Source organism: Meles meles, chromosome 15, assembly GCF_922984935.1.
Source record: "Meles meles chromosome 15, mMelMel3.1 paternal haplotype, whole genome shotgun sequence".
NCBI classification, from domain to species: domain Eukaryota; kingdom Metazoa; phylum Chordata; class Mammalia; order Carnivora; family Mustelidae; genus Meles; species Meles meles.
Genome location: NC_060080.1, coordinates 37,239,257 through 37,264,073, shown reverse-complemented (window position 1 = coordinate 37,264,073; position 24,817 = coordinate 37,239,257). Strand labels below are relative to the sequence as shown.

The 24,817-nt window shown below is 45.2% G+C and overlaps 1 protein-coding gene and 1 pseudogene across 1 annotated transcript in view; both read right to left on the bottom strand.

The window, feature by feature from the left end:
• POLR1B (RNA polymerase I subunit B) overlaps nt 1-19,983 on the bottom strand; it is a 29,176-nt gene extending 9,193 nt beyond the window's left edge. The window contains exons 1-10 of the mRNA XM_045979837.1: nt 19,767-19,983; nt 15,124-15,291; nt 14,731-14,877; nt 13,256-13,388; nt 11,821-11,957; nt 10,678-10,901; nt 9,533-9,704; nt 6,524-6,695; nt 5,051-5,332; nt 4,027-4,160 (exon numbers count right to left, since the gene is read on the bottom strand). Of these exons, the coding sequence (XP_045835793.1) occupies nt 4,027-4,160; nt 5,051-5,332; nt 6,524-6,695; nt 9,533-9,704; nt 10,678-10,901; nt 11,821-11,957; nt 13,256-13,388; nt 14,731-14,877; nt 15,124-15,291; nt 19,767-19,961 (1,764 nt within the window). The 5' untranslated portion in view covers nt 19,962-19,983. The remainder of the gene's footprint in view (nt 1-4,026; nt 4,161-5,050; nt 5,333-6,523; nt 6,696-9,532; nt 9,705-10,677; nt 10,902-11,820; nt 11,958-13,255; nt 13,389-14,730; nt 14,878-15,123; nt 15,292-19,766) is intronic.
• LOC123926133 lies at nt 17,590-18,176 on the bottom strand (annotated as a pseudogene).
• Nucleotides 19,984-24,817: the final 4,834 nt, after the last annotated feature.

Genomic DNA, 24,817 nt, shown 5'->3' with positions numbered 1-24,817 from the left:
GGAATTTAAAAAACAACGAAACTTTTATTAATCAGCTCCTGGGTAAATTCACATTACAGAAATGTGAAAAAATAATGAAACCTATATATCCGAACTTAAGGGCAGTCACAGCTAATCAAGTCATCAAAAAAATAGATGGGTTAAAATCTTAATGCAAAAGCTAAAAAAAAAAAGCCAACAGAGACACAAAAACACACAACTACAAGTTAACAAAGATAGAACCTGAAATTAATGAGGTATAGTACTGAAAAAGGTTCAAAACAACAAATCAAAATTCTTGGTTCTTAAAAAGAAAAAAAAAACAAATACCCCTCACTTAACCTAAACAAGAAAAAAAGGGGACACAAACACACAAATGTGCTGAGTAGGAAATAACAACAGGAAAAAACCATTAAAACTAAACTTTAAAATCATGGGTATACTCTGCATACCTATAAGAAATCAAGATGAAATGGATAAAATGCAGTTTACCAAAACAGACCTCAAGAGAGGTAGAAAACCTTTTAAAAGATGATTCATTTCCGTATTAGAAATAAAGGTATCCAGAAACTACCCCCAAAGAAAGCACTAGCCAGATGGTTTCAGAGGGGAATTCTAGCAGACTTAGACCCAGATAACCTAATGCTCCACAAACTGTTCCAGGGCACTGAAAACAAAGGAAAACTTTCTCATTCTTTTTATAAAGCAGATACTCATGTCAATGAAGAAAAAAATCCACCAAGACCCAGCGAGATTTATTCCAGGAATTTAGGATTCATTATTCATCACTATGACTAGAGAATGATGATTATTAGGGAATAAATTAATATAATACACTCAGTACACATCTAAGGGAAAATATTAGATTCGTCCCCAAACATACCCAAGTATGAAGCACGGAATTACCATATGATTCAGTGGTTCCAATGGGAGGCAGACACCCAAAAGTACTAAAACCAAGGAATCGAAAAGTACTTGGATATCGGGTTCATAGCAGCAGTATTCACCACAGCCAAACGGTGGAAGCAACCCAAGTGTCCACCAATGAATGAATGGCTCAACAAAATGTGGTATATACAATGGGATACTCTTCCGTCTAGAAAAGGAATGTGGGGGTGTCTGGGTGGCTCAGTTGTTAAGCATCCCTTCGGCTCAGGTCATGATACCAGGATGCTGGGATCGAGCGCCACATTGGGCTTTCTGCTCATCGGGGAGCCTGCTTCTCCCTCTCCCACTCCCCTTGCTTGTGCTCCCTCTCTCATTGTGTCTCTATCAAATAAATAAATAAAATTTAAAAAAAAAAAAAAGAAAAGAAAAAAAGGGCTTAGAGAAGCTTCTACTTTAAAAAATAAAATAAAATAAAATAAAAAAGGAATGCGATTCTGACCCATGCTACGACCTGGATGAACTTGGAAAACATTATGCCAAGTGAAAGAAGCCAGACACAAAGGGACAAATATTGTATGATTCCACTGACATGAGGTACCTAGCAAAGCCAAAGTTCCTGAAGAAAGCAGAAGAGTGCTCACCAGGAATCAGGGAAGGGGGAAACAGAGAGCTCCTGCGGAATGGGCAGAGTTTCAGTCTGGGATGTCGAAAACCTTCCGGAGATGGACAGGGTGATGGTTGCACAACCCTATGAATGTGCTTAACGGCACTGAACTTAAAATGGTTATAATGGTAAATTTTGTTATGTGAATTTATAATCAAAACCAAAGGATAGGGACTTCTGGAGAGGGCGGAAACGGATCCAATTTGAGCATCAAAATGAGCAGCAGCAATGGAATACTCATGAAATGAAATAAGCATCTTATAAATCAATGCTGATGTGAATAAATAAACAAATGGAGAAGGGAAAACTCTACCTTACCGAACAGCAACTCAGAAACGCCGAAGGAACAATGGAGTTAGGAAACCATCTGGAAGCCATCACAGTAATAACAAACTCAGCAAAGAATCCTCAATGGAAGAGTAATTTTTTTTTTAAAGATTTTATTCACTCACTTGACAGAGAGACAGCGAAAGAGGGAACACAAGAAGGGGGAGAGGGAGGAAGAAGCAGGCCCCCCGCGGAGCAGGGAGCCCGATTTGGGGCTCGATCCCAGGACCCAGGGATCATAACCCAAGCCGAAGGCAGACACTTAATTGACTGAGCCACCCAGGTGCCCCCAGAATAGTAGTAATTCTGCAAAGAAGTCACAGCTCGTGGGGGAAAATCTGATGAGGGCAAGGGCTTTCATGTAGCTTCCAAATCTCTCTCCACAAGTTACTAATTACACAGAAACTGGTAACGGCGCAGCGGGTCAACCTAGAGACTACAACCTCAGAGTGATCATAATTAACACAGCCAGCTGCGGGACAGGCCAGCCTCCTGTGCCTCTTGAAAGGATATCCTGAATCACATCATCAGAAAGCTCCATGCCCACATAAATTAAAGAATATCGAATAACTGGCCTGTAGTTTTTTGTTTTTTAAGATTTTATTTATTTATTTGACAGACAGAGATCACAAGTAGGCAGAGAGGCAGGCAGAGAGAGAGGGAGAAGCAGGCTCCCCGTGGAGCAGAGAGCCTGATATGGGGCTCGATCCCAGGACCCTGAGATCATGACCTGAGCCGAAGGCAGAGGCCTAACCCGCTGAGCCACCCAGGTGCCCCTTGTTTTTTGTTTTTTAAAGTCAAGACCTGAAAGGCTAAGGGACTGTTGCAGAGTAAAGAAGATGAAAGCAACATGATAACTACACGTAATACACGATGCGGCCGGGGCCCAGCCCAGGATGGTGAAAACAACGCCATAAAGGCATCACCTGAGTTTCAGTGGCGTATTCCACCACGCTGACCTTCCCTGAAGTTAAAAAGCATACTGTGGGGTGCCTGGGTGGCTCAGTGGGTTAAAGCCTCTGCCTTCGGCTCTGGTCATGATCTCGGGGTCCTGGGATTGAGCCCCGCATCGGGCTCTCTACTCAGCGGGGAGCCTGCTTCCTCCTCTCTCTCTGCCTGCTGCTCTGCCTCCTTGTGATCTCTGTCAAATAAATAAATAAAATCTTAAAAAAAAAAAAGCGTGCTGTGGTTATTGAGGAGAAAAACTCCTTGTTCTCTGGAAGAATGCTCTGCAATCTTTGTGGAAAGGTGTCTTATCTGTCTACCACCCTCAAATGGTTCAGAAGAAAAAAACCAGGTACCTGTTTATAGAGCATACAAATGATAAACCCGTGGAACAAAACATAACAATTGGTGGATCCGGGGAATGGGTACATGGGAGCTCTTCGTGCTGTTAAACATCTTTACGTTTACAATTACACCAAAGTAAAACGATTTTAAAAACTAAAAAACCAAAACTAAACCAAATAGACCAGAGCACGAACTACAATTCATCCTGTTGCCAAAGAACAATTCTTCAATGCTCGTCATCTTGTAATAAGGCTCTCGTTAGGAACATTCCAAGTAAGTTAGTTAAAAGATGTCATTCTATTTGATTTTTAAAAAATATACTTTCAAGATCCAGAAGCCAACAGGACATGACTTGTATCTTGCCGATCTTTAATATTACTTGAAATACAAAGAAGCTATTTTGAGGCCCCCTGTAGGCCACTGGTATTTACAAAACAAAAAAAGTTAAAATTTGTTAGAGTACGGCCTCAAGAAAACTACAAAAAAAATGCGTTCAGGTCAAAGTATCATCACTGACCCCAACCTACGAGGCCAGCAGAGGGGGATGTACAGGCATCTTTGTATCTTTTTTTTTTTTTTTAATATTTTATTTATTTACTTGAAAGAGAGAACAAGGAGAGGGAGCGCTAGGCAGAGGGAGAAGCAGGCTCCTGCTGAGCAGGAAGCCCAACGTGGGGCTTGATCCCAGGCCCCTAGAATCAGGATCTGGGCCAAAGGCAGACGATTAATCCACTGAGCCACCCAGGCATTTTAGGAATTAGCTTCTGACCTCCAGACCCCCTGAATACTCTGGACAGTCCTGTGGCTACCTCAACAACGAGAAAAAGACTGACAATCAAGATCAAAGCACAGACTAATTCACCAAGAGGCAAGATCACCTTAAAATGTCGGAGCGAATCTGCAATGCTAGGAGCAAGTTCCTTATCCACCCAGCCAAGCATGACGCCATCCAGCAGGACAGGGTAGCACTCGCTGTACGGTCGGTGTGGCGCTCCATCAACTGGAGTGACCCCTGGTGAAACAAACACACAGAACGCTCACGTCGGAATGCTTTTCTCCTACAGCCAGAATTCCCTCCAGATGGGCTCAGCAGCCGCTTCGTCATTTTAGACAGCTAGTTATCTTGTCTCTAAACCACATTTTTTTATTGCTTTAGTGTTTCTAAGTTATTGCAGCAAGGACACATGAGCAACTGGCGACTCTGGGGGGAGTGCAGTTGGGGGACAAGGGCGTAAGAGAGGTTTTCCACTGTATACCTTCTATATTTTGATCTGAACCATGTAAATAGATGAACTTTTCCCCCAAAACCTAACCACATGTGACCCTCATTATTTGTGGATTCCACACTTGTGAATTTGCCTACTTGTTAAAATGTATTTGCTTTGTGATCATTCTAGGACATTCAGCCAAAGCAGAGAGAGCAGCTAGAAGATCCCTGGGAACAAAGACTATGTCTCTGATGACACTGGGGGTACAGACTAGATTACTCCTTTTCAACTGTCTTCCTGCAAAATGACACGGTTCCCTACTTAGAGATGCAGTGGTCAAGCCACCAGATGCACAGAGAGTGACCCAAAACGTTATTTCTGATATTCAATGCTGAATGCTGCTTTATTTCAAATGCTTTGACATCTTTTTTTGGTTGGGGGTTGGGGAGGTGTGTGTGTGTGCGCGCACGCACGCGCGTGCACGTGTATAAGAACAAAACCGCATTTAATTCCTCCTTTGCTCATGTATCTGACCTATACAAGAGCCAAGAGACCAGACCAACACCAGCATAGAAGAGGAAACAATTCTTGCAGGAATTCTCTGTTCAGCCTCCAAAGAAGCAAACCTTAATAGTTTGCACTTGTTAAAACCCACACACCCAAACGAGATGGCTTCTGGCCGCACCCCACATACCCAAACTGCACAGCAGAGCGGGAACGGATGCCGTGTACACAAACTGTGTGACCACCTCGCACACAGCAGTCAAGTGGTTCATGAGGCCGCAGGGCTCCCCGTCTGGGGTGTGCACGGGACACAAGAAGCCCCAGGACTCCGGCAGCAGCCTGCGTACCGTGGTGGTCCTCATCTTGGCAAAATCCGCCCCTCTGTGCACACAGCGGAAATGGGAGAGATAGCGTACGAAGTTCAGCTTATCAGCCACAACACAAAGGCCAGAATCTTGCAGGAAGCCAAGACCTTCATAAAACAAAAATCGGTCAGAAACAGGCTCAACTTAAAAACACAAGTCTCGGGGCACCTGGGTGGCTCAGGGAGTTAAAGCCTCTGCCTTCGGCTCAGGTCATGATCCCAGGGTCCTGGGATCGAGCTCCGTATCAGGCTCTCTGCTCAGTGGGGAGCCTGCTTCCTGCTTCCCTTCCTGCCTCTCTGCCTACTTGTGATCTCTGTCTGTCAAATAAACAAAAAAAATCTTTAAAAACAAAAAAACAAAAACACAAGTCTCTTTTGATTTGAGGCTCTGAGGACAAGCACCTCAGGGCATGCTATAAATTACAGAGTGAGTTATTATAAAATTTATTAGCTCTCCTGAGTGGGAAGAGTTTATAAAACTAGTAGTAAAAAGGCAGTAAAACCCCCCAGACTTCCAAATTATATCAGTCTCCCGGTTCTCTCTCTCCTCTACTAGTACCTTAGGGGGAAATGTTAAAGGAATATGAAACAGCAAGTAACTAAACGGTACTTATCAGCGAGGCCAGGAGAATGTGTAAGAAGTTGTTATCCTTAAGAACAATCTGCACTGGGGGCGCCTGGGTGACTCAGTGGGTTAAGCCTCTGCCTTCGGCTCAGGTCATGATCTCGGGGTCCTGGGGTCGAGCCCCACATCGGGCTCTCTGCTCAGTGGGGACCCTGCTTCCCTCTCTCTCTCTGCCTGCCTCTCTGCCTACTTGTGATCTCTGTCTGTCAAATAAATAAATAAAATCTTAAAAAAAAAAAAGAATCTGCATTAGTACCATCTCTTTGGAAAAAAAAAAAACACAAAAAAAAAACAAAACCAGCAGATTTCTGGGCTCTCAATGACCACATAAGTCTTCCAGGCCTTTCTAAAGCACCTGGTTTAGGGACAGGCACACATCTACAACCCTCCCAGACTATCTGTCCCGGTGACTGCTCCTCAGAGACCTACACTGTCTTTAGTATTCTGGAAAGAGCCACAGAGATGCACATGACAACGAGAAGTAGATTTAAGCTCCACGGATGCTTTGTCTCAAGTCCTTCAGACCAAAACATACTTGTCAAATTTACAACATCAAATCGGTCATTACTGAAAGGGACAAGTTCACTTTCAAAGAGAACCTCTCTTAGCAATATATAAATCTACACTGAGCAAACGCAGTGTAACTAAAACAAAGCCAATCCGTTTAGTTTTACCTGTTTTAGAACGCAGATTTCCAGTAGCAAGAAGATATTCAAACGGTTTTGTAAGGTCTGTTCCCAGATTAAAAATCTTCATCAAATTTTCAGTGTTTATGGACACATTCGTCTTCTGAGCCCTCTTGTCTAGAGCTATTTTAATAGATACTAACCAAGATTCCATTTTTTCCTGAAATAAAATTTAAGCCATTACATTCAAATTATTCACGTTTTGTATCTACTCCCATGTAATCTGTACGTTTGCAACAAATGCCCACTAATTTATACATTTGACATGGAAAATGTCTGGCCTATAAACCTGAAAACCATGCACTATTATAGGTCAGGCATTCTTTTTTTTTTTTTTTTTTTTAAGATTTTATGTATTTATTTGACAGAGAGAGAGAAATCACAAGTAGGCAGAGAGGCAGGCAGAGAGAGAGGGGGAAGCAGGCTCCCTGCTGAGCAGAGAGCCCGATGCGGGACGTGATCCCAGGACCCTGAGACCATGACCTGAGCTGAAGGCAGAGGCTTAACCCGCTGAGCCACCCAGGCGCCCCTAGGTCAGGCATTCTTAAGATAGAATCTACAAAGATAGATAGATGAGGGTTTCTCCACCTCGGCACTACCGACATTTTGGCTGGATGGTTCCTCATGGTGAGGGGTCTAGCATGCATGTAGGATGTCCAGCAGCATCTCTGGCCCTAACCCACTGGATGCCTATAGCATCCCCCAAGCCGTGACAAGCAAAACTGTCTCTGGGCACCGTAAAATGTCCCCTGGAGTGGGGCAAAAGTGCTCCGGTCAACACTCTCGACACTAGTGGTTTGCTCTGGCCTTAGAGTGTCTTCATTAAGATGCTCTTATCAGGGACGCCTGGGTGGCTCAGTCAAATAAATAAAATTAAAAAAAAAAAAAAAAAACTTGAAAAAAAGATGCTCTTATCAGAGGTGCCTGGGTAACTCAGTCATTAAGTGTCTGCCTTCAGCTCAGGTCATGATACCAGGGTCCTGGGATCGAGCCCCACATCAGGCTTGCTACTCAGCGGGAAGCTTCCTTCTCCCTCTCCCACTCCCGCTGCCCGTGTTCCCTCTCTCGCTGTGTCCCTGTCAAATAAATAAAAAAAATATTCAAACAACCCCCCCAAAAAAGGGCTTTTATCAAGCACTCAGAACAGCTTCAACGGGCAGAAACAGGCAACAAAAACAAAGCTTTGAGACCAAGCAGCAGCCCGTTGCCCTACCAATTAAAACAACTAAGAGGAGGTTAAAGTCTCCAAACGACACCCCAAATACAAGATGGCTGACAAACTAGTAGGAAAGACTGACTGTTCCTTCTTCCAGAAATCTGAAACACAACGGAAAATAAGACAGAAGAGACAGAAAAGAGGAGATAAAGTCAGGCAAGTAGGGATCAGAGACATGGGGAGCAGCTCTGTAACCCAAGATAGGAGGAGACCAGGGGAATGAGGAGCTAACCTCACTCCTGAGTCACACGTCTGCCTCCTGTCACTCTGTCATTAACTTGCTAAGTGAGCAAGCAGCATTTCTTGGGCACGTACTGTATGCTGGCCCTTGGCATATTTACTTAAGCCTCACAACAAACTTTTCCTTAAGAAGCAGTGCGTCACAGGACCACTTGGGCCAAATGTATTTCAGTATTAAGAATTTTCCAGACTCTAGGGGCACCTGGCTGGCTCAGTGGGTTAAGCCTCTGCCTTTGGCTCAGGTCATGATCTCAGGGTCCTGGGATCAAGCCCCGCATTGGGCTCTCTGCTCAGCAGGGAGCCTGCTTCCTTCTCTCTGTGCCTGCCTCTCTGCCTACTTGTGATCTCTGTCAAATAAATAAATAAGATCTTAAAAAAAATTTTTTTTTTCCAGACTCTAGAAAGATAGCAGGCGCACAAACCTAGCAGCTCTGATGAAGACTGAGGCACTGGCTTGTAATCAAACAGAATTCTACAGTGAAACATACAAACTGTCACACTAAGTAGAATCAGTAAAAATTATAAATAGCCCCCCGCACTGCAAGTCAGTTTTTCCTGCCAAATGTGTTTTTTTAGGTTCTCGCACTTTTTGGACTGGGTGCGCGTCACCAGGTGACCGGGGACTTATATGTAAAGGCCGCACACGACAAAGCAAGAGAAGCCAGAGAGGCCTCTCAGAAGCCTTCCTGGGAGGTTCACCAGCCTTTCTGTTGAAAGGTTGAGGCGTATGAGGCTGAGCAGACGGTGCCGAGGGCAGGGAAGGGAAACGTCACGGAAGGTGAGGCGCGGTGCCCACCTGATCTGTTCTCAAGTTCAGCAAGGGCAGCCCGGCACTTGCTCTCGCTCCCTCACGGTTGAGAAGCCCTCAGAACAAGCACAGAAATGACAGACACTTCAATCTCCGCAGCAACACTCAGTGAAATGGCCAATGCAAGGCTGTGATTCAAATTAGGTCACTGTCGTGTACCTTCCTGAAGATTCTTACTGTGTCCCACGTTCAGAGGTTTAGAAGCTTAAAACAAAACTGGTGCAAAAGGAAATGACACATGGTTAGGCCAGTCACACGGGGTCATCAATAATACGACCAAGATCTGCTGTTGTCTTCACTTAGCCACTAAGAAACATGAAGGACATTTTTTTTTTTAAGATTTTATTTATTTGACACAGAGAAAGAGAGATCACAAGCAGGCAGAGAGGCAGGCAGAAAAGGCAGAGAGAGAGGGGAAGTAGGCTCCCCGCCGAGCAGAGAGCCCAATGCGAGACTCGATCCCAGGACCCTGAGACCATGACCTGAGCCGAAGGCAGAGGCTTTAACCCACTGAGCTACCCAGGCACCCCATGAAGGACATTTCTGAATTCAGTATAAACTAAGATCTTTGATGAAGTCCCCGACTGCTCAGCAAGCAAACAAAAAGAAAAGGCAAACTATGAAAAACACCCAAACTACAAATCATTACCACGCAGGAAACAATACTGCCGGAAACTGCCACACCATTCCACGAGAAGGGCAGCTGGCCGGGGAGAGAGCAGCAGGTGCTTACCTTCAGAAACATGAGGAAGAGTTGACCGGGCGTCAGGACTTCCTGATTCACTAAACTATCAGGATTGTCCTCCATGCACTCTCCTTTGGCTAATGCAAAGAGCTTCCGGGTCATGAGACAAAGCATATAAAACTTTTCCGTATTGGATTTCAGGTGGATACAGACGCACTGGCTGTCAAAAGAGAAAGCAAAGCTTAAAAAACCATTTTTGCTGCTACTAGTACTTGATGATCTACTGACCAAGGGGCCTGCTTCCTCTTTACCTAGAAGAGCTTACTCGTTTTCAAAAAATTGCTTTTCATCTTCACTGGCAACATAAGCAAAAGGACAGCACATCGTCACAAGGTCCAGAGCTGTGCTGGACAACACGGCGTGACAAACACCATGTGGCCATTTACATTTAATTTAAAATTATTTTTAAAATGATTTTATTTATTTATTTGACAGACAGAGATCACAAGTAGGCAGAGAGAGAAGGGGAAGCAGATTCCCCGCTGAGCAGAGAGCCCAATGTGGGGCTCGATCCCAGGGCCTTAAGATCATGACCTGAGCCGAAGGCAGAGGCTTTAACCCACTGAGCCACCCCGGTGCCCCAAATTAATTAAAATTATTAAATAAACTTAAGAATTCAGTTTCTCAGTTGCTCTGGCCATTCAAGGGCTCCTGATGGGTCTTGTGGCTACATATTAGATGGTGCTAAGAACTAGACAGTGGTTACAGAACCCAGAGTCCCTGCCTTGGGGAAAGAAAGGGACATCCTGCCTACAACTTTCAAATGTTGCACAAAGAAACATGTTTGTCACGTGCAGAGAAACTACGAAAGCAAATGTAGTCAAAATGATACCGACTAGCGAATGGAAGTGTCCACCGTCCTATTTTGCAGAGATTCCAGAAGTCCGGAGTTGTTTCAAAGTAAAAGTGTAAACGTACAATAAAATAAAATGGAACTACCATAAAAGGAAAAGGTGAGGATGGCCACGGAAACACAGGGCCCGCCCCTCCTTCCTTGGACCAGAATCCTACCTGCAGGTCCATTCTGAGTCCCAGATAACTCACCAGCACTACCCACAACCAATAAAAAGAACCACTGACACCTTCCGCCCCACGAAAAAAAAACAAACCAGTTTGAGCAAAAGCACACATACTTAAACAGAAACTCTGCAGCTGGTTCATTTGGACACCAGTCAGGAAGACTGAGCTTGACTCTGAAGCGTTCACCTAGATAGTTAAGAACCTGCTTTTGTGTGGAACAACCCTCTTCCATGACGATCCTTAACATCTGAGAAACGGAGTTCCTAAAGAAAGAGTCCTCCTCTTTGCCTTTCATGAGCTCCTGAAAAATCTGATAATCGGAGAAGCTGACAAGTGCCTAGAACAAAAAAAAAAAAAAAAAAAAAGGTTTTCTTTTGAATTACTCATAATAACTGAACCATTTTACCCATTTGGTAACAATTCTCTATTTTTCTAACATCCAAGAAGAATTAGTACTCCACTATTGGTGAATCGAAATGAACTCTCTGAGATAAGATTTTAAGTTTGTTTCGGCTTTAAACGGAGATCGCTAAGACATTCTGCATCAGTGACGCAACAGAATAAATGCCTAGACATTGAACTTGCTGAGATGCTGTTATTCTAGATGCGGTAGGTAGGGCTATCATTAGAGGCTGTATGATAAGACGGCAAGATGACCCCAGTGAGCCTCGCCTTCTGGTATTCACAGCCTTATGCAGCCTCCTCCCAAACTAAGTCAGTTTGGCTTGAGTGACCAAGACAATATGGTGGAAAAGTGGATGTGTGACTCTCAAGGACAGGTCATAGAAGGGACTGCAGGTGCAGCCTTGCTCTCTTGGCTAGCCCTCTTGGGGAAGACAGCCAACTCAAATAGCCTGTCCAAAGGCCCCTGCAGAGGAACTGGGACCTCCCACCAACAGCCCGTAATGATGGGCCAGCCGTGAGCGACCACCCTGGACGTGGACCCTCTGGCCCCCCGGTCAAGCCTTCTAAATGACCACAGCCCATACTGACATCTCACTGCAACCTCCTGACATCCCAAGGCAGATGTGCCCCCCAGTCCCAGCCACTTCCAAACTCCCGGCCACAGAAATAGTAAGAAGGAAGTGGTTACGGATGGTTTAAGCCGCGGAGTTTTGGGGAATTTGTTATGGAGCGGTGTACAACTAGTACAGCACGAACACCGCTGAGGAGACCCTTATCCATCCACTCTGCACAGAACGTGACCCCCCAGTGAAGGTCTTCGCAGCCAAAGAAATATATTCCTGAAGTCACACCTTAAGCGCAAATCCCAAAGGAAGAAAAAATAGTTCTTTCCGATAAATAAAGTTCAACATAACCGTGCCATTTTCCAAGTAGTGAAGGTTCATATTGACTGCGGAATGTTCCTCCCTCACACAGTGCATTGAGACTCCTGTTGAAACAAAGCAAGAAGTCAAACACGCAGTAATACCGTAACTGCTTCCATTGTTGGTTTTTCTTCTGAATAATGTTTACCCTCTTAAAAAATTTTTTTTGAAGATTCTATTTATTTGACAGAGAGAAAGAGATCACAAGTAGGCAGAGAGAGGAGGGGAAGCAGGCTCCCTGCTGAGCAGAGAGCCTGATGCAAGGCTCCATCCCAGGACCCTGAGACCATGACCTGAGCCAAAGGCAGAGGCTTAACCCACTGAGCCACCCAGGTGCCCATTTACCCTCTTAAAAATAGAGCCAAATCACCAAGGTTAGCAAAGACTGGCAACCAAAAACGTCTCCAGACCTTGCCGAATGTCCGCTAGGGTGCAAAACCTCCCTGGGTTGAAAACCTTAGTAACTGAAGCTACAGAAATTTAATCCAACTCCGAAGTTTCCTTCCAGAGCAGGGTCCGTGTCTTATAACACGCTATATCACTAGCACCCTGCAGAGCCTGATCGCACAGCACTTTATATCCCTCATACCCTGTGGAATCCAGTCAAGAAATGATGGCTTGATCGAAGAGTTCAAATGGAGAAAAGCAGAATTTTAGATTTTAAGTTTGTTTGCGTTAAACAAAGATCACTGAGACATTCTGCATCAGTGATGCAGGATAAATGACTAGACATTGTGACTTGCGGAGATGCTGTTATTCTAGATCCAGTACGTAGGGCTATCATTAGAGGCTGATTTTTAGCTCAATTATTAGAATAAATTATTTAACTGCAGGGCTGCCCCAAAATGTAAAATGTTGTCTTAGAAGCCAGGCCCGGTCACAGAGAATGCTCAGAGTCCAGGTGGCTGTCTGCCAGGGACCCCAAGAGGAATGCCACGGCACCAGGAGACTTCTGAGGCCCGTACCAACCTCTGGTTAAGTCAGGCCAACCTCCATCTTCATAAGTAATACCATAAATACATGTGCTCTTTCAATGTGAAAAAAATGACACATAATAGAAAGTAGGGTTTTTCACTATAAATTCTTAGCACAGAAATGCACACTAGAAAAACAAAACTTCTCTTTCTTTTTTTAAAGATTTTATTTATTTAACAGAGAGAGAGATCACAAGTAGGCAGAGAGGCAGGTAGAGAGAGGAGGAAACAGGCTCCCTGCCAAGCAGAGAGCCTGATGTGGGGCTCGATCCCAGGACCCCGAGATCATGACCTGAGCCGAAGGCAGAGGCTCAACCCACTGAGTCACCAGGCGCCCCTGAAAAACAAAACTTTTCTAAAACAACATTCCTAAAGTCACCACAACTTACCATACTGAGTATAGCCAGGCCCTCTGGTTTTCCATTTTGGTCTTATCATTGCAATGGGGAAATTCCTCCGAGGCATAATTAACATCCGGATGACTTTTTCAATGCCATTTATTATAAAATAGCCTCCCATTTCCTGCCAAAGAGATGAATTATAATTTGTTAAGCAAAGATACATTAATTGTAATAGACACCGGGAAGGGTATGTGCTATGGTGAGTGCTGTGAGTTGTGTAAAACTGATGATTCACAGACCTGTACCCCTGAAGCAAATAACACATTTTATATTAATTTAAAAAAATAAGATACATTAATTGTAAACATGAAACTACCTGCCAGATATAGTGCCAGGTGCACACGGAGGCGAAAGGGCCTACAGATCCCTTGGAAAGTGTATGGAATCTGTCAGCGTGTGAACTAACAGTCTTCTCACGTGCATTAAAACGGTTCTGGGGACCTGGGTGAAAAGTATGGAAGAAAATCAGGGTACTTTCTTCCACTGGACAGGCTTGACCTAACTTGCCCTTTTGTCCCCTAAAATGATTTGTCTTCATATGATATTTAAAAAACAGAACAAAACAAAACAAACAAAAAAACTTACTGTAAAGAGAGGAAAACAATAGCCATTTGCTTCCAGGCAAATAAGGTTTCCCAAATAAGTTAAAAAAAAGCTTTGTACAAAAACTCTGGAAACCAGAAATTCAGATTGGCTAAAGAGGAAACTATTTTTTCACAGTTTTGGTATCTCATTTCTGTAATTAAAAAAAAAAAAAACAAAACTACTACAGTGGCAGCCCCACTCTGAAGCAGGTGTAAGCATGCTAGGAGTTCTATGTTACCATCCCACTTAATCCTCGGAATAACGAGTGGCACAGTTGTGACGCCCAGCAGAGGGAACAGAGGCTCAGAAAGATGGAATGTGCCCAAAGCCACATAAGTGGTAAGTGGAGTATCTGGGTGTCAAACCAGACCTGACACCATCACGCTCATCCTGCCACGTTACACAGTCTCCCCATTGCAGGCAGAGTCTGTGCTCCTGATCACTCCAACTCAATACAGCAAAGCCACTAACACGGCTGAAAGAGACGCCGAAGGGAAGGTAGGAGAAGCGTTTAATATGCTCACACAGTCTTACTGCTGGTAAAGCAGAACATCTCAAAATGTGTATCCTACAGAAAATTCGGGAAAAGCCTGTCAATTCTTCCCCCACAATAATAATGTTCTCTAACTGTATGGCCACTTTTCAGACACTGTCTCTGAGCCTCATTCTGAGCCCAGCACAGGAGGCACACAAGGGAGCCAGCCCCGTTTAACCTATCCAGAAACGGAAGCAGAGAAGGAAAACCTGACTCCCATCCAGAAACGGAAGCAGAGAAGGAAAACCTGACTCCCACTGACGAGTGTCGGATCTTCTCGCCCCCACCTCGGGCCTTCTCTAGCATCGCCCAGCCCTGTAGCATACCAGGCGCCCGCAGTTACCTCTGCTTCCTCATGGTGCTCAATGAGGGCTTTGGGAGGAAGGCCGTGTAAGTTGCAAAGCTGAGACTTCACCATGATGGGAACATAGCCAAGAAACTGTTTAATGATTCCTCTTGAGATTCCATTCACTGCCCAGCTGATATCAGCCTAAAGGGAAAGGAAAGAAAAAAAATACTTAAGAAAAAGAAATTACGGGCATCTACAAGAACAAGTACTTTAAGAGAGTAAGGAAGAAGGCCGGAAAGTAAATGACTGTATGCTTTCGATTGAGAAGATGGAATCTCTTGGACCACCGTGCTAAGAAAGCAGAATTCTGGTATACGCTCTATGAGGCGTGAGCTGTAGTCTCACAAACGCACTGTGTGAGGGTCACATGCTGTCGCTTGTACTGACCGTCAGCTTGCCCCGGTAGGTGCTCCTCCGGCCCCGGCATTCGGCTGGATAAATGTTGAACTCTTTGCAGATGTTCCCTTTCGGAACCATGGGCGGGCTGATGACAGCGTCCACAATAGTGAGGGAGATGCGCTCATCTTTGAAAGCGAATTCAAAGGGAGGGATAGCCTGAAATACAATCCATACTATTAACTGCTTGCATTTCTCCAAGACCCTCTTTCTCTATGGTTCTTCCAAACCCCACACGTTCTACAAGCACTGATGCCTACCATGCCGCAGTGACCTATCTGGAAGAGGGTTAAAGCTACATCCATTCTACTCACACCCCAAGTCCCTAAAACGATAACGTACTACTTCAGATCATGACGGTCTACTATAAGTCAGATTCGTAGCAGTCTCGAGAGACAGTTATGTACAGAACAAAGCTGTTCTCTGAACCGAGTGTCTGCCTTCTCTGTTATACTTGGTGTCTGCTAAGTATGTAGCCAACACAAATGGGACTGCGCCTAACAGGCAAGGATATGGAAACACCTGCTGATTTAGGACCGGACACTCTAATGCCCTTCTTTGATATCTGTACATTTCATTCCACGGTGGCCTCGTTCTGAAGCCGGAGCCACAGGTGGGGGCCGTGGTTCTTCTTCTGCCGCAACAGCTGCTTCTCTGCACCGCTCCCTGGGGGAAGCTCTGCTCTTCTGAGGAAAGGGCATCACTGAGCTCCCCTACAATCGACTATGAACAACCCCCGAGCCTTAGTGTTAGAACAAGAGCGCCAAAAGTGGAGCCAAGAAAATAAAGAAGGTTCTCCTGCTCATGTCAGTTCAGTTGTCCTTTTCTAAATTTTACGATTTTATCTAAAGCTGGCATTGCTTTAGAATTTAATATTTTATTCTCAAACAAAATTTTAATCTGCCCTGTTTAAGCTTTAAAATTAAGCATTAATTTTTAAAAGGGAGAAGATTCACTTTTTCAAGCCATAGCTGCACTATCTATATCTCAATGCAACCTCATTACTTGAGATAGTTACGGTCTATAAAGTTGACACAGACACTGGATTAGTGAACACTGAACCACTGTTCTGAGGGGAAGGACAAAGTTAGGTTCCTGTGCGTCCCCGATCACATTTCGTCAACTGATCAATACATAACCTTGTTTTAAGGATACCTTATTCAATATATATGTTGATTCATTAACACTGAACCCACAGTCAACAGCACTAATTCATGACTGAACAAAGGTTATCTAACACAGATTTTCTCTTAAGGGGTACGTCACAGCCTTTCTGCACTTGGAACATTAGATAGCACTGTGCTTGAGGACCATCTTAAACAGTGAAATAAATCACCAATAAAAAGCACCAGAATGAGAAAAACTGGGCAGACTTCGAAAAGGATACTTATTTATAGTACGAGAGCTTGAAACAAGAAAGCGGAGCATCAGGGCGCCTGGGTGGCTCAGTGGGTTAAGCCTCTGCCTTTGGCTTGGGTCATGATCTCAGGGTCCTGGGATCAAGCCCCGCATCAGGCTCTCTGCTCAGCAGGAAGCCTGCTTCCCCTTCTCTCTCTCTGCCTATCTCTATCAAATAAATAAATAAAATCATTTAAAAAAATAAAAAAAATAATAATAATAATAAAAAGAAAGCGGAGCATCACCTTCTTGGGCCTCAGTCAGGATGACCGCCGTTGGGCAATACAAATTTTTCACCACTCTGCACGTGGTGAATATTTTAAGAGCTTATTTATTTATTTGACAGAGAGAGATCACAAGTAGGCAGAGAAGCAGAGAGGGGGAAGCAGGCTCCCTGCTGAGCAGAGAGCTCAAAGCGGGGCTTTATCCCAGGACCCTGAGATCATGACCTGAGCCAAAGGCAGAGGCTTAACCTACACTGAGTCACTCAGGTGCCCCTGCACATGGTGAATATTGACTTGGGGGTTATAAATAAAATTTTAGTGAGTAGGCAATTCATAAATATGAATTCCTGAAAAAGGAGAATTGACTGTATTCTGAAAAGATGACTATATAAATCTAGACTCACAGAATGAAGGAATCCATTCCCCCCACATCCCAAATTGCGCAAAACTCTAAGCAAACAAAAATATGACAAAGGCTATTCTTCCCTGGACTCTGTTAGTCATTTACTTTAGTGTGTTTTCTGCAACAACACTTTCTCCTAGTCTCACGGTGCAGCATCATAATCCGGGCAAGCTACATTTCCTACATGTACTTTTAATTAAAACAACATATTGCGAGACGTCGAATACAGAAGCAGAAATGGGAATCCAGCTGCCTTCTAATAAGCCAGACATTTAAAAGATGTGCAAAAATATCATTTACCTTTAATTTTTTCTGCTTTAGAAAAAAAATTTTTTTTAAACCATAGCACTAAGTTTTATCAGGGATTTCATTAAGGTTAAATCTCTAGAAATAGGGGAGTCCCTTAGGGGGCACAAAGCTGATGGAGCCTCCTCAGATCTCATAAAGAACCACCAGCTTGGGCTCTTCAGTGGGATCGCTGCCTCATTCCAGGTACAGATTATTATAAGGATACCGCTTTGGTCCCACGGGCTGCTAGGTGGCATAAGTTTCCCCACCCCGAAACATGAACACCATGAAGGCCACGAAGCCCAAGAGGTGCTTACACATGAGATTTCAGGAAACAGGCATAGGGGATGTGTCCACAAGGCTCCCGATGTACATGTCAAGGTTCCAGTACATCGGTTCATCCCAGTTCAACCTCAGGTCTGGGCGGTCCCAGTCATACCATGGATCCCTCTCCTGCCAAGAGTGGTCAGGGAGCTTCGGGCAGTCGCTGTACCCCATGTTGTCTGTCATCTGAGTATGGCTGGTAGTCTTCCACCCCCATATTATATACTTCTTGGCAGCAGTGGCTGGTTCTTCTGGGGTCTTGGGATAGGGCCCCTGGGATACGGCCCCAAGAGCTCGTCCTTGGTAATGTGGGAGGGTGTTTGTGTACTCAACAGCACCATGGTCCCAGCTGCCCTTTGCAGCCATCAGACTCCCAGGACCCACACCCTGGCCACCACCACTTTCATCTTCCTTCCCCAAAATATTTTTATTAAAAATGTTAATATCTAATTGGTTTATCTTTTAAATGAATTCATGTTCTAAAAACTTCTCAACTTCAATTTCTAATAGAGTAAATACTGATAAACAAAAGCTCTTTATGCTCCCTCAAGAATTTTGAGTGGGAGGAGTACTGGGACGAAAAAGTTTGAGAACTGCCAGTCTATCTATGACTCCTCCTAAAAAAGTCTTGTGTATACGTGCATTTTTATTTTAGAGCAAGTCTTCCTTGATCATCTCAATCCCGGGCTCTTTTTTTCACTGTTTCAATAAACCCCAGTGCTCATTAACCTTTAATTAGACATGGTTTTTCTAAGAGATACGACACAAATATTTCCCATCAGCCTTATCTTTTGCCAAAAGGTGAAGGAGTATTAATTAATCTTCAAAGAAACTTCAATGGCTCATGTATTATTTGGAGAGTTCAAGTATCAGAAACTGGCAAATCTACCCCTATTTCTCAGGACACAAATCCTACCCAACAAACCCACACAGTGGTGTCCCCTGAGTTGTGCTCTTCCGCTTCCCCCGGAGGGAGTGCACTCTCCTCCCCCCTTCAATTCACCTGACCCTGCCTTGTCTCAAGCGCCTGGATTAGCCTTGCCTCCTATGTGCTCCCCAAATACCCTACTGTACTGCTCCGCAGAGCAGTTCTCCAGAGTACTGGCACTGACTGCTTCCATGCATTCCTCTCCTCCACTCCACTCGCAAAACATGATACCAAGCCCTCAAAAGCAAGAACTGTGTCTCCCACAGGACTGCCTCCTCCTGACCCTCAGAGCCTAGTACCTGGAGACAGTGGCTGTGCTGACTAAAGGAGACTCAACCTCCTCCCACCCTCCACCACCACCTTCACTTGAACTCTCCTACCTTCTCCTTTAGATCAATCACTTAACGCTGAACAAGTATTACAGCTACCGAATCTCGCTTCTATGCCTCATCTCTATCTTCCTTAACACCCACCTAATTCAGAACAGGTGTCCAGCACTTTCTCCCTTTAAGGCTCTGAGCGAAGAAGACCGTGGAAGGACGACCTCCCACAGTACAGACTTTGGGCGAATGGGCTCAGAACCTTTTCAGGGAAGTTTCTCGGAGAAGTGAAACTCCCAGTGATAGGAAAGCGCGTGCGTTGTGCATGGCTGTCACCGCACGCTGGACCGGTCCTACAAAACACTACGGGTTCCAATCACAAAGAAATCCAGCAGTGACAAACACATCTAGTATTCCCCTAGTCAACTCGACGACAAATGCCAGGCCCCGCGCGGGGTCTGGCGCGATCGAGGGGTACAACTATTTGGGATTATATCGGGACCTCCAAGCCATCTATCTAGGACCCCTACCCGAGGCCAGTGCCCCACTCCACCCCCACCCCCCCCGCCTCCTGGATCTCCCTCTCCCCCAGAGCCACACACGCACCCTGCCACCCGCCTCCCTCCTCCAGCCCCGCGGGGCCCCTCTCCTCTGCCCGCCTCGAGCTTCGCCCCGTCGCGGGGCGCACAGGGGCAAGCGGCGCCAAGCAACGCAGAGCGGACAGGAGCCGGGGAGGACGCCGGGCTCACCTGCACCGCGTGGCTGAGCCCCTCGCGCACAGCATAGTTGAAGGACTCCACATGCGCCCGCGTCAGTTCCTGCAACGCTGGCTTCTGCTGCTCCCGCGGGATCCCATAAGACGGGTCGGTTAAGTGCTTTAGGCTAGGCCCGCTGGGCAGATTCTGCCACCGGCCAGCGGGATCCATGCGGCCGCCTGGATCCATGCGGCCGCCTGCGCAACCACAGCCAGAGACCTCTCTGCACGCGCAGGGAAGAAGGGCAGGCACGCCGGCGCGCAGGGAAGAAGGGCAGGCACGCCGGCGCCCACGGCCTGCTGGGAAATGTAGTTCCTCCGGTTCCGCCGGACTTTGGCCCTTCGATTTTACAGGGTCGACCTGAAACCTAAACCATAGAGTGAATGGGCCGGTCTGGAACTATACCGAGCCAGAGCGCGGCCGTCCCACCCATTCCCCGCTCCGCCGAAGGACGGAAGAGATCAGCTTCACGCCAGCGCCCTGTTCGTCGAGTGATCTGTTTGTTTAGCGTTTATTCGCGCAGTGGATTAGGTCTGGAGGAGAGTGGTCTTCAGAGATCCTTCCCCTCCTGTTTCCCATGATCATTTTCCGAAGCTGATGCCTGATGCTGACCCTGACGTGTGGAAAAAGGCAGATGTTGGGAACCGGACCGACTGCTGTCACCAACCGGCTCTTAAGTCGTGAAAGCTGCCCTGCGATGCAGGATCCCTGTGAAGGAGTGGTCTGTCTTCGCTAGCCCCCTCCCCACATCTAGACTGGATTCCTGAGGCATGCTGGAGGCCCGGACATCCGAGGAGACTTCCAGCCTTAAGATCCTTGGAGTTTGTGCGAGTCCTATGAATCACTTAGACCCCAAGATATGGGTTTATCAAGGAATGCCTGCACATGTTTTTCAACTTCATCCTTTGGGTGTGTATTTAACAGTTGTATCCTGTATTGTGGCATAATTGACTTGAAGTAAACCACACGTTTAGAGTGTGCACGTTGATAGGTTTTGACCCACGTATACACCGGTGGAGCCATCACCATAATTAAGGTAATGAATTAATCCACCACTCCTTAAGGTGTCCTCCTGCCCCTTGGGAATCCATTCCTTCTGTCAGTCTTACCTTTACCTAGGTCCACTGGTAGTTCTCATTCCTGTATCACTTTTAAAAGTTATCTTCTGTTTCTATTCAATGCTGACACCGTTAAACCTAACAAGATGGGCGCACCTGCACCCTAAATTCTGCCTCCTCACGTTTTATCATGTGTCTGCTCCTTCAAAGGAGAACTCTTCCTTCGTTTCCCCCCCAGTTAGGAACTCCTTGAAGTCAAGAGAATGAGGGGATTATTGCTGGAGCAACCAACCATTTCCATCTGCTTACAAATTTGCTGGAAAAGCTGTTAAACAGAACAATACAAAACAACTCACTGATTCCTTGTCCCTCTTCAACTACCAAGAATCCTCTTCAGAGCACAAGTTCTGAATGGATCATCCTCACTATCTCTCCACTGCTTTCAAGGTTCATCCACGTTACAGCAAGTTTCAGTACTTCTTTTCTTTCATTGCTGAAGGAAAATACATTGTCTGGCTACATTACATTTATTTTTTATTTTATTTTTTTTTAAGATTTTATTTATTTATTTGACAGACAGAGATCACAAGTAGGCAGAGAGGCAGGCAGAGAGAGAGGAAGGGAAGCAGGCTCCCTGCTGAGCAGAGAGCCCGATGCGGGGCTTGATCCCAGGACCCTGAGATCATGACCTGAGCCGAAGGCAGAGGCTTAACCCACTGAGCCACCCAGGCGCCCCTATTTTTTATTTTTTTTAAAAGATTTTACTTATTTATTTGACAGACAGAGATCACAGTTAGGCAGAGAGGCAGGCAGAGAGAGAGAGAGAGGAGGAAGCATGCTCCCTGCTAAGCAGAGAGCCCGATGTGGGGCTCGATCCCAGGACCCTGGGATCATGACCTGAGCCGAAGGCAGAGGTTTTAACCCACTGAGCCACCCAGGCACCCCTGGCTACATTACATTTTTAACATTTGGTAGAATTTAGCAGTGAAGCTATTTGATGCTGGGCTTTGCCCTATGAAAAGATTTTTTGGTCATTACTTCAATCCACTTTTTATATCTGTTCAGATTTTCTGTATCTTCTTGAGTCAGGTTCATCAGTTTCGTGTCTATCTAGGAATGTGCCCTTTTGGGGCAGGTTATCTAATTTGTTGGCATAAAATTGTTCATAGGATTCCCCTATAATTCTTTTTTTTAAATATTTTAAAAATTTATTTGACAGACAGAGACCACAAGTAGGCAGAGAGGCAGGCAGAGAGAGAGAGGAGAAGCAGGCTCCCTGCTGAGCAGAGAGCTCAAAGCGGGGCTCCATCCCAGAACCCTGAGATCGTGACCTGAGCCGAAGGCAGAGGCGTTAACTCACTGAGCCACCCAGGCGCCCCGCCGAAATATTTTACTTTTTTGACAGAGAGAGAGAGAGACGGCACAAGTAGAGGGAGTGGCAGAGGGAGAAGCAGGCTCTCGGCTGAGCACAGAGCCCAACAAAGCAGGGCTCAATCCCAGGACTCTGGGATCATGACCTGAGGCAAAAGCAGACTCTTAACTAACTGAGCCACCTACACACCCTCTACTGAATTTTTCATTTGTATTACTGTACTTTTAAAAGCCAAAATTCTTACTTGGTTCTATTTTTATAGACATAGATATATAAATTATATAAACAATTTATATCTCTTTAATGATATTCTCTCTGGTGACACCACTCTCATCATTCTCTTAGTTCTTTAAACATTTAAATAGCTGAATTAAAGTCTTTGTGCAATAAGACCGATGCCTGGGCTTCCTCAGGGATGGTTTCTACTGATTGCCTTTTCCCTCCATGGGCCATACTTTCTTTTTTCTTTGCATGTCCCATAATTTATGCTGAAAACTGGAAAGATGTGATACTATGATGGGGCAACTTTAGAAACCAGATACTCTATCTTCTCCAAGGTTTATTATTGTCATTGATTAGAGTTTCCTGAAATAATTCTGTAAAGCTTATATTCTTTGATGTGTGTGGCCACTGAAGTCTCTGCTCTTAGCTTAGTGGTCAACTAATGACTGAACAGATTTCCTTAAACACTTGGACCAGTAAGTCTCCCCGTCTTTGCCAAGGGGTTGTGTGTGTGTGTGTGTGTGTGTGTGTGTGTGTGTGTGCTCGCGCGAGCGTTGGGCGTGCCAGGGAGGCTTATGTAGATCCTCCTGGTCATGTAGAGGTAAAAACTGAGGGAATTCAGGGTGCTGGGGTGGCTCAGTCTATTAAGTATCTGACTCTTGTTCTTAGTTCGGGTCTTGATCTCAGGGTTGTGAGTTCAAGCCCTGTGCTGGGCTCCTACTTAAAGTGGGGGGTGGGGGGAAGCTGTTGGAATTCAGGTCTCCCCAGGCCTGCACACAGCCCTATACATGTGTGTGGTCTTCTTTGTTCTTCAGAAACTTTTTAAAACTTCTAATGGATATCTCATTCCCCATCTTTTCCTAAGTTTTTTGGTTAGCTTGTTGTTCCTTCCAACTTTTACAGCCATCCCAGGAAGTTGATAAACAATTGCTGATGATTTTTAACAAACTCACATCGGAAAAAGGTTGTTCACACCAGGCCCACTTTGAGAAGTGCGGAAGACAAGCCCTGAGATGAGGACTTACATGGAACAGCCAGACAGGTCAAATAATGACAATTCACCGGGAATGGGGCTTTTTGGAGGAGCTTCAACCCCACTCTATATCCTCCAATTGTTGCTAGACTCCTGGGTTTTACCATGATCGCAGGGCTTTTCATTTCCAAGGCTACTATGGAGCTAAGAAAAGGGGAATGAAAATAGAGTGAATTAAAACATTCCAAAACTTGCTATTCTTATCAAGGTAGAATGGTTTTTCTTTAATAAATGTTTCTGGATTGTTGCAAGCCTTTGGTTAATTTCTAGACAGTTTTTGCCAGTGTTCCCATCCCTTCCAAGGAGAGAGGATTTTCAGAGGTTTTACCCTGCTGTTCTTACTGATGTCCTCTCATGTGAATTTTGAAAAGGAATCTTGGCTTCCAGCAATCAACCTGTGCGAAGTATTCCCTGGGACAGGGGCTCATTTCCGTTTGCCCTTAGGGATGTTTTGGGGGAGACATCTCTAAAATATCACTGAACCTCTGAGACCATGGGTAACTTCAGGTTCTTTAAGGAGAAGGGGCAGCTCCTGACAGCAAGCAGGACCAGCCCATAAAGAGAAGTCCTCCAAAGGCTTTGAACCTGTCCACTCTCAGGATCCTAAGTAGTTTCCTGCTTTGTTCCCTGTTTGTTCTGCACCCTGCCCATACAATCTACACCAAGTCTGGTAGGTGTAGGTGTCATATCAAATCAGAAACCTGTCTGGAGTGCTTAAGCCAGGGTTTCCATTTGTGGAAGGCCACAAATCTTTGTGCCAGAAGATGTTTATGGAGTGAAAGCAGCCAAACATGGGAAAGAAGTCCAAAGCATTCAGCCTCATCACAGGGGAAGTTACAAGTTAACTACAATTTATATAAATGACACTAAATGCCTTAGGCTGTGAGACTTACAGATATTTATATACGTGGCCTTAGTGAACTCTTAGAACTTCGTGGTCTTCCCGCTGATTGTAGAATCATTTCAGAAGCCCCTCTACCTCCTGTGTTTGAAGCACACATAATGCTTTCTCATAGCCATGGGTCTCACCTGACCATCTGTATGATGATTCAGGCAACATACAGGCAGGGAAGAGATGGACCGGATTTTGGCAGCAGAAATTATTTCAGTGCTTCACCTTAGAAGAGGACATTACAGTGTCAAAGGGCAGTCTGTTGGCTTACGTATTGGGTAACAGGCTGTGTCAGCAAGCAGTGGCCACATCTGGCCCGTGTTTGTACCGCCTGTCAACCAAGTTTGTTTGTTTGTTTTTAAGTGTTGGTTAAAAAGAAGAATATGCAACAAAGAACCTGTTTGGTTTGCAAAGCCTAGAATATTTATGACTCTGACCCTTTCTGGAAAAAGCCTGCCTACCTGAGCA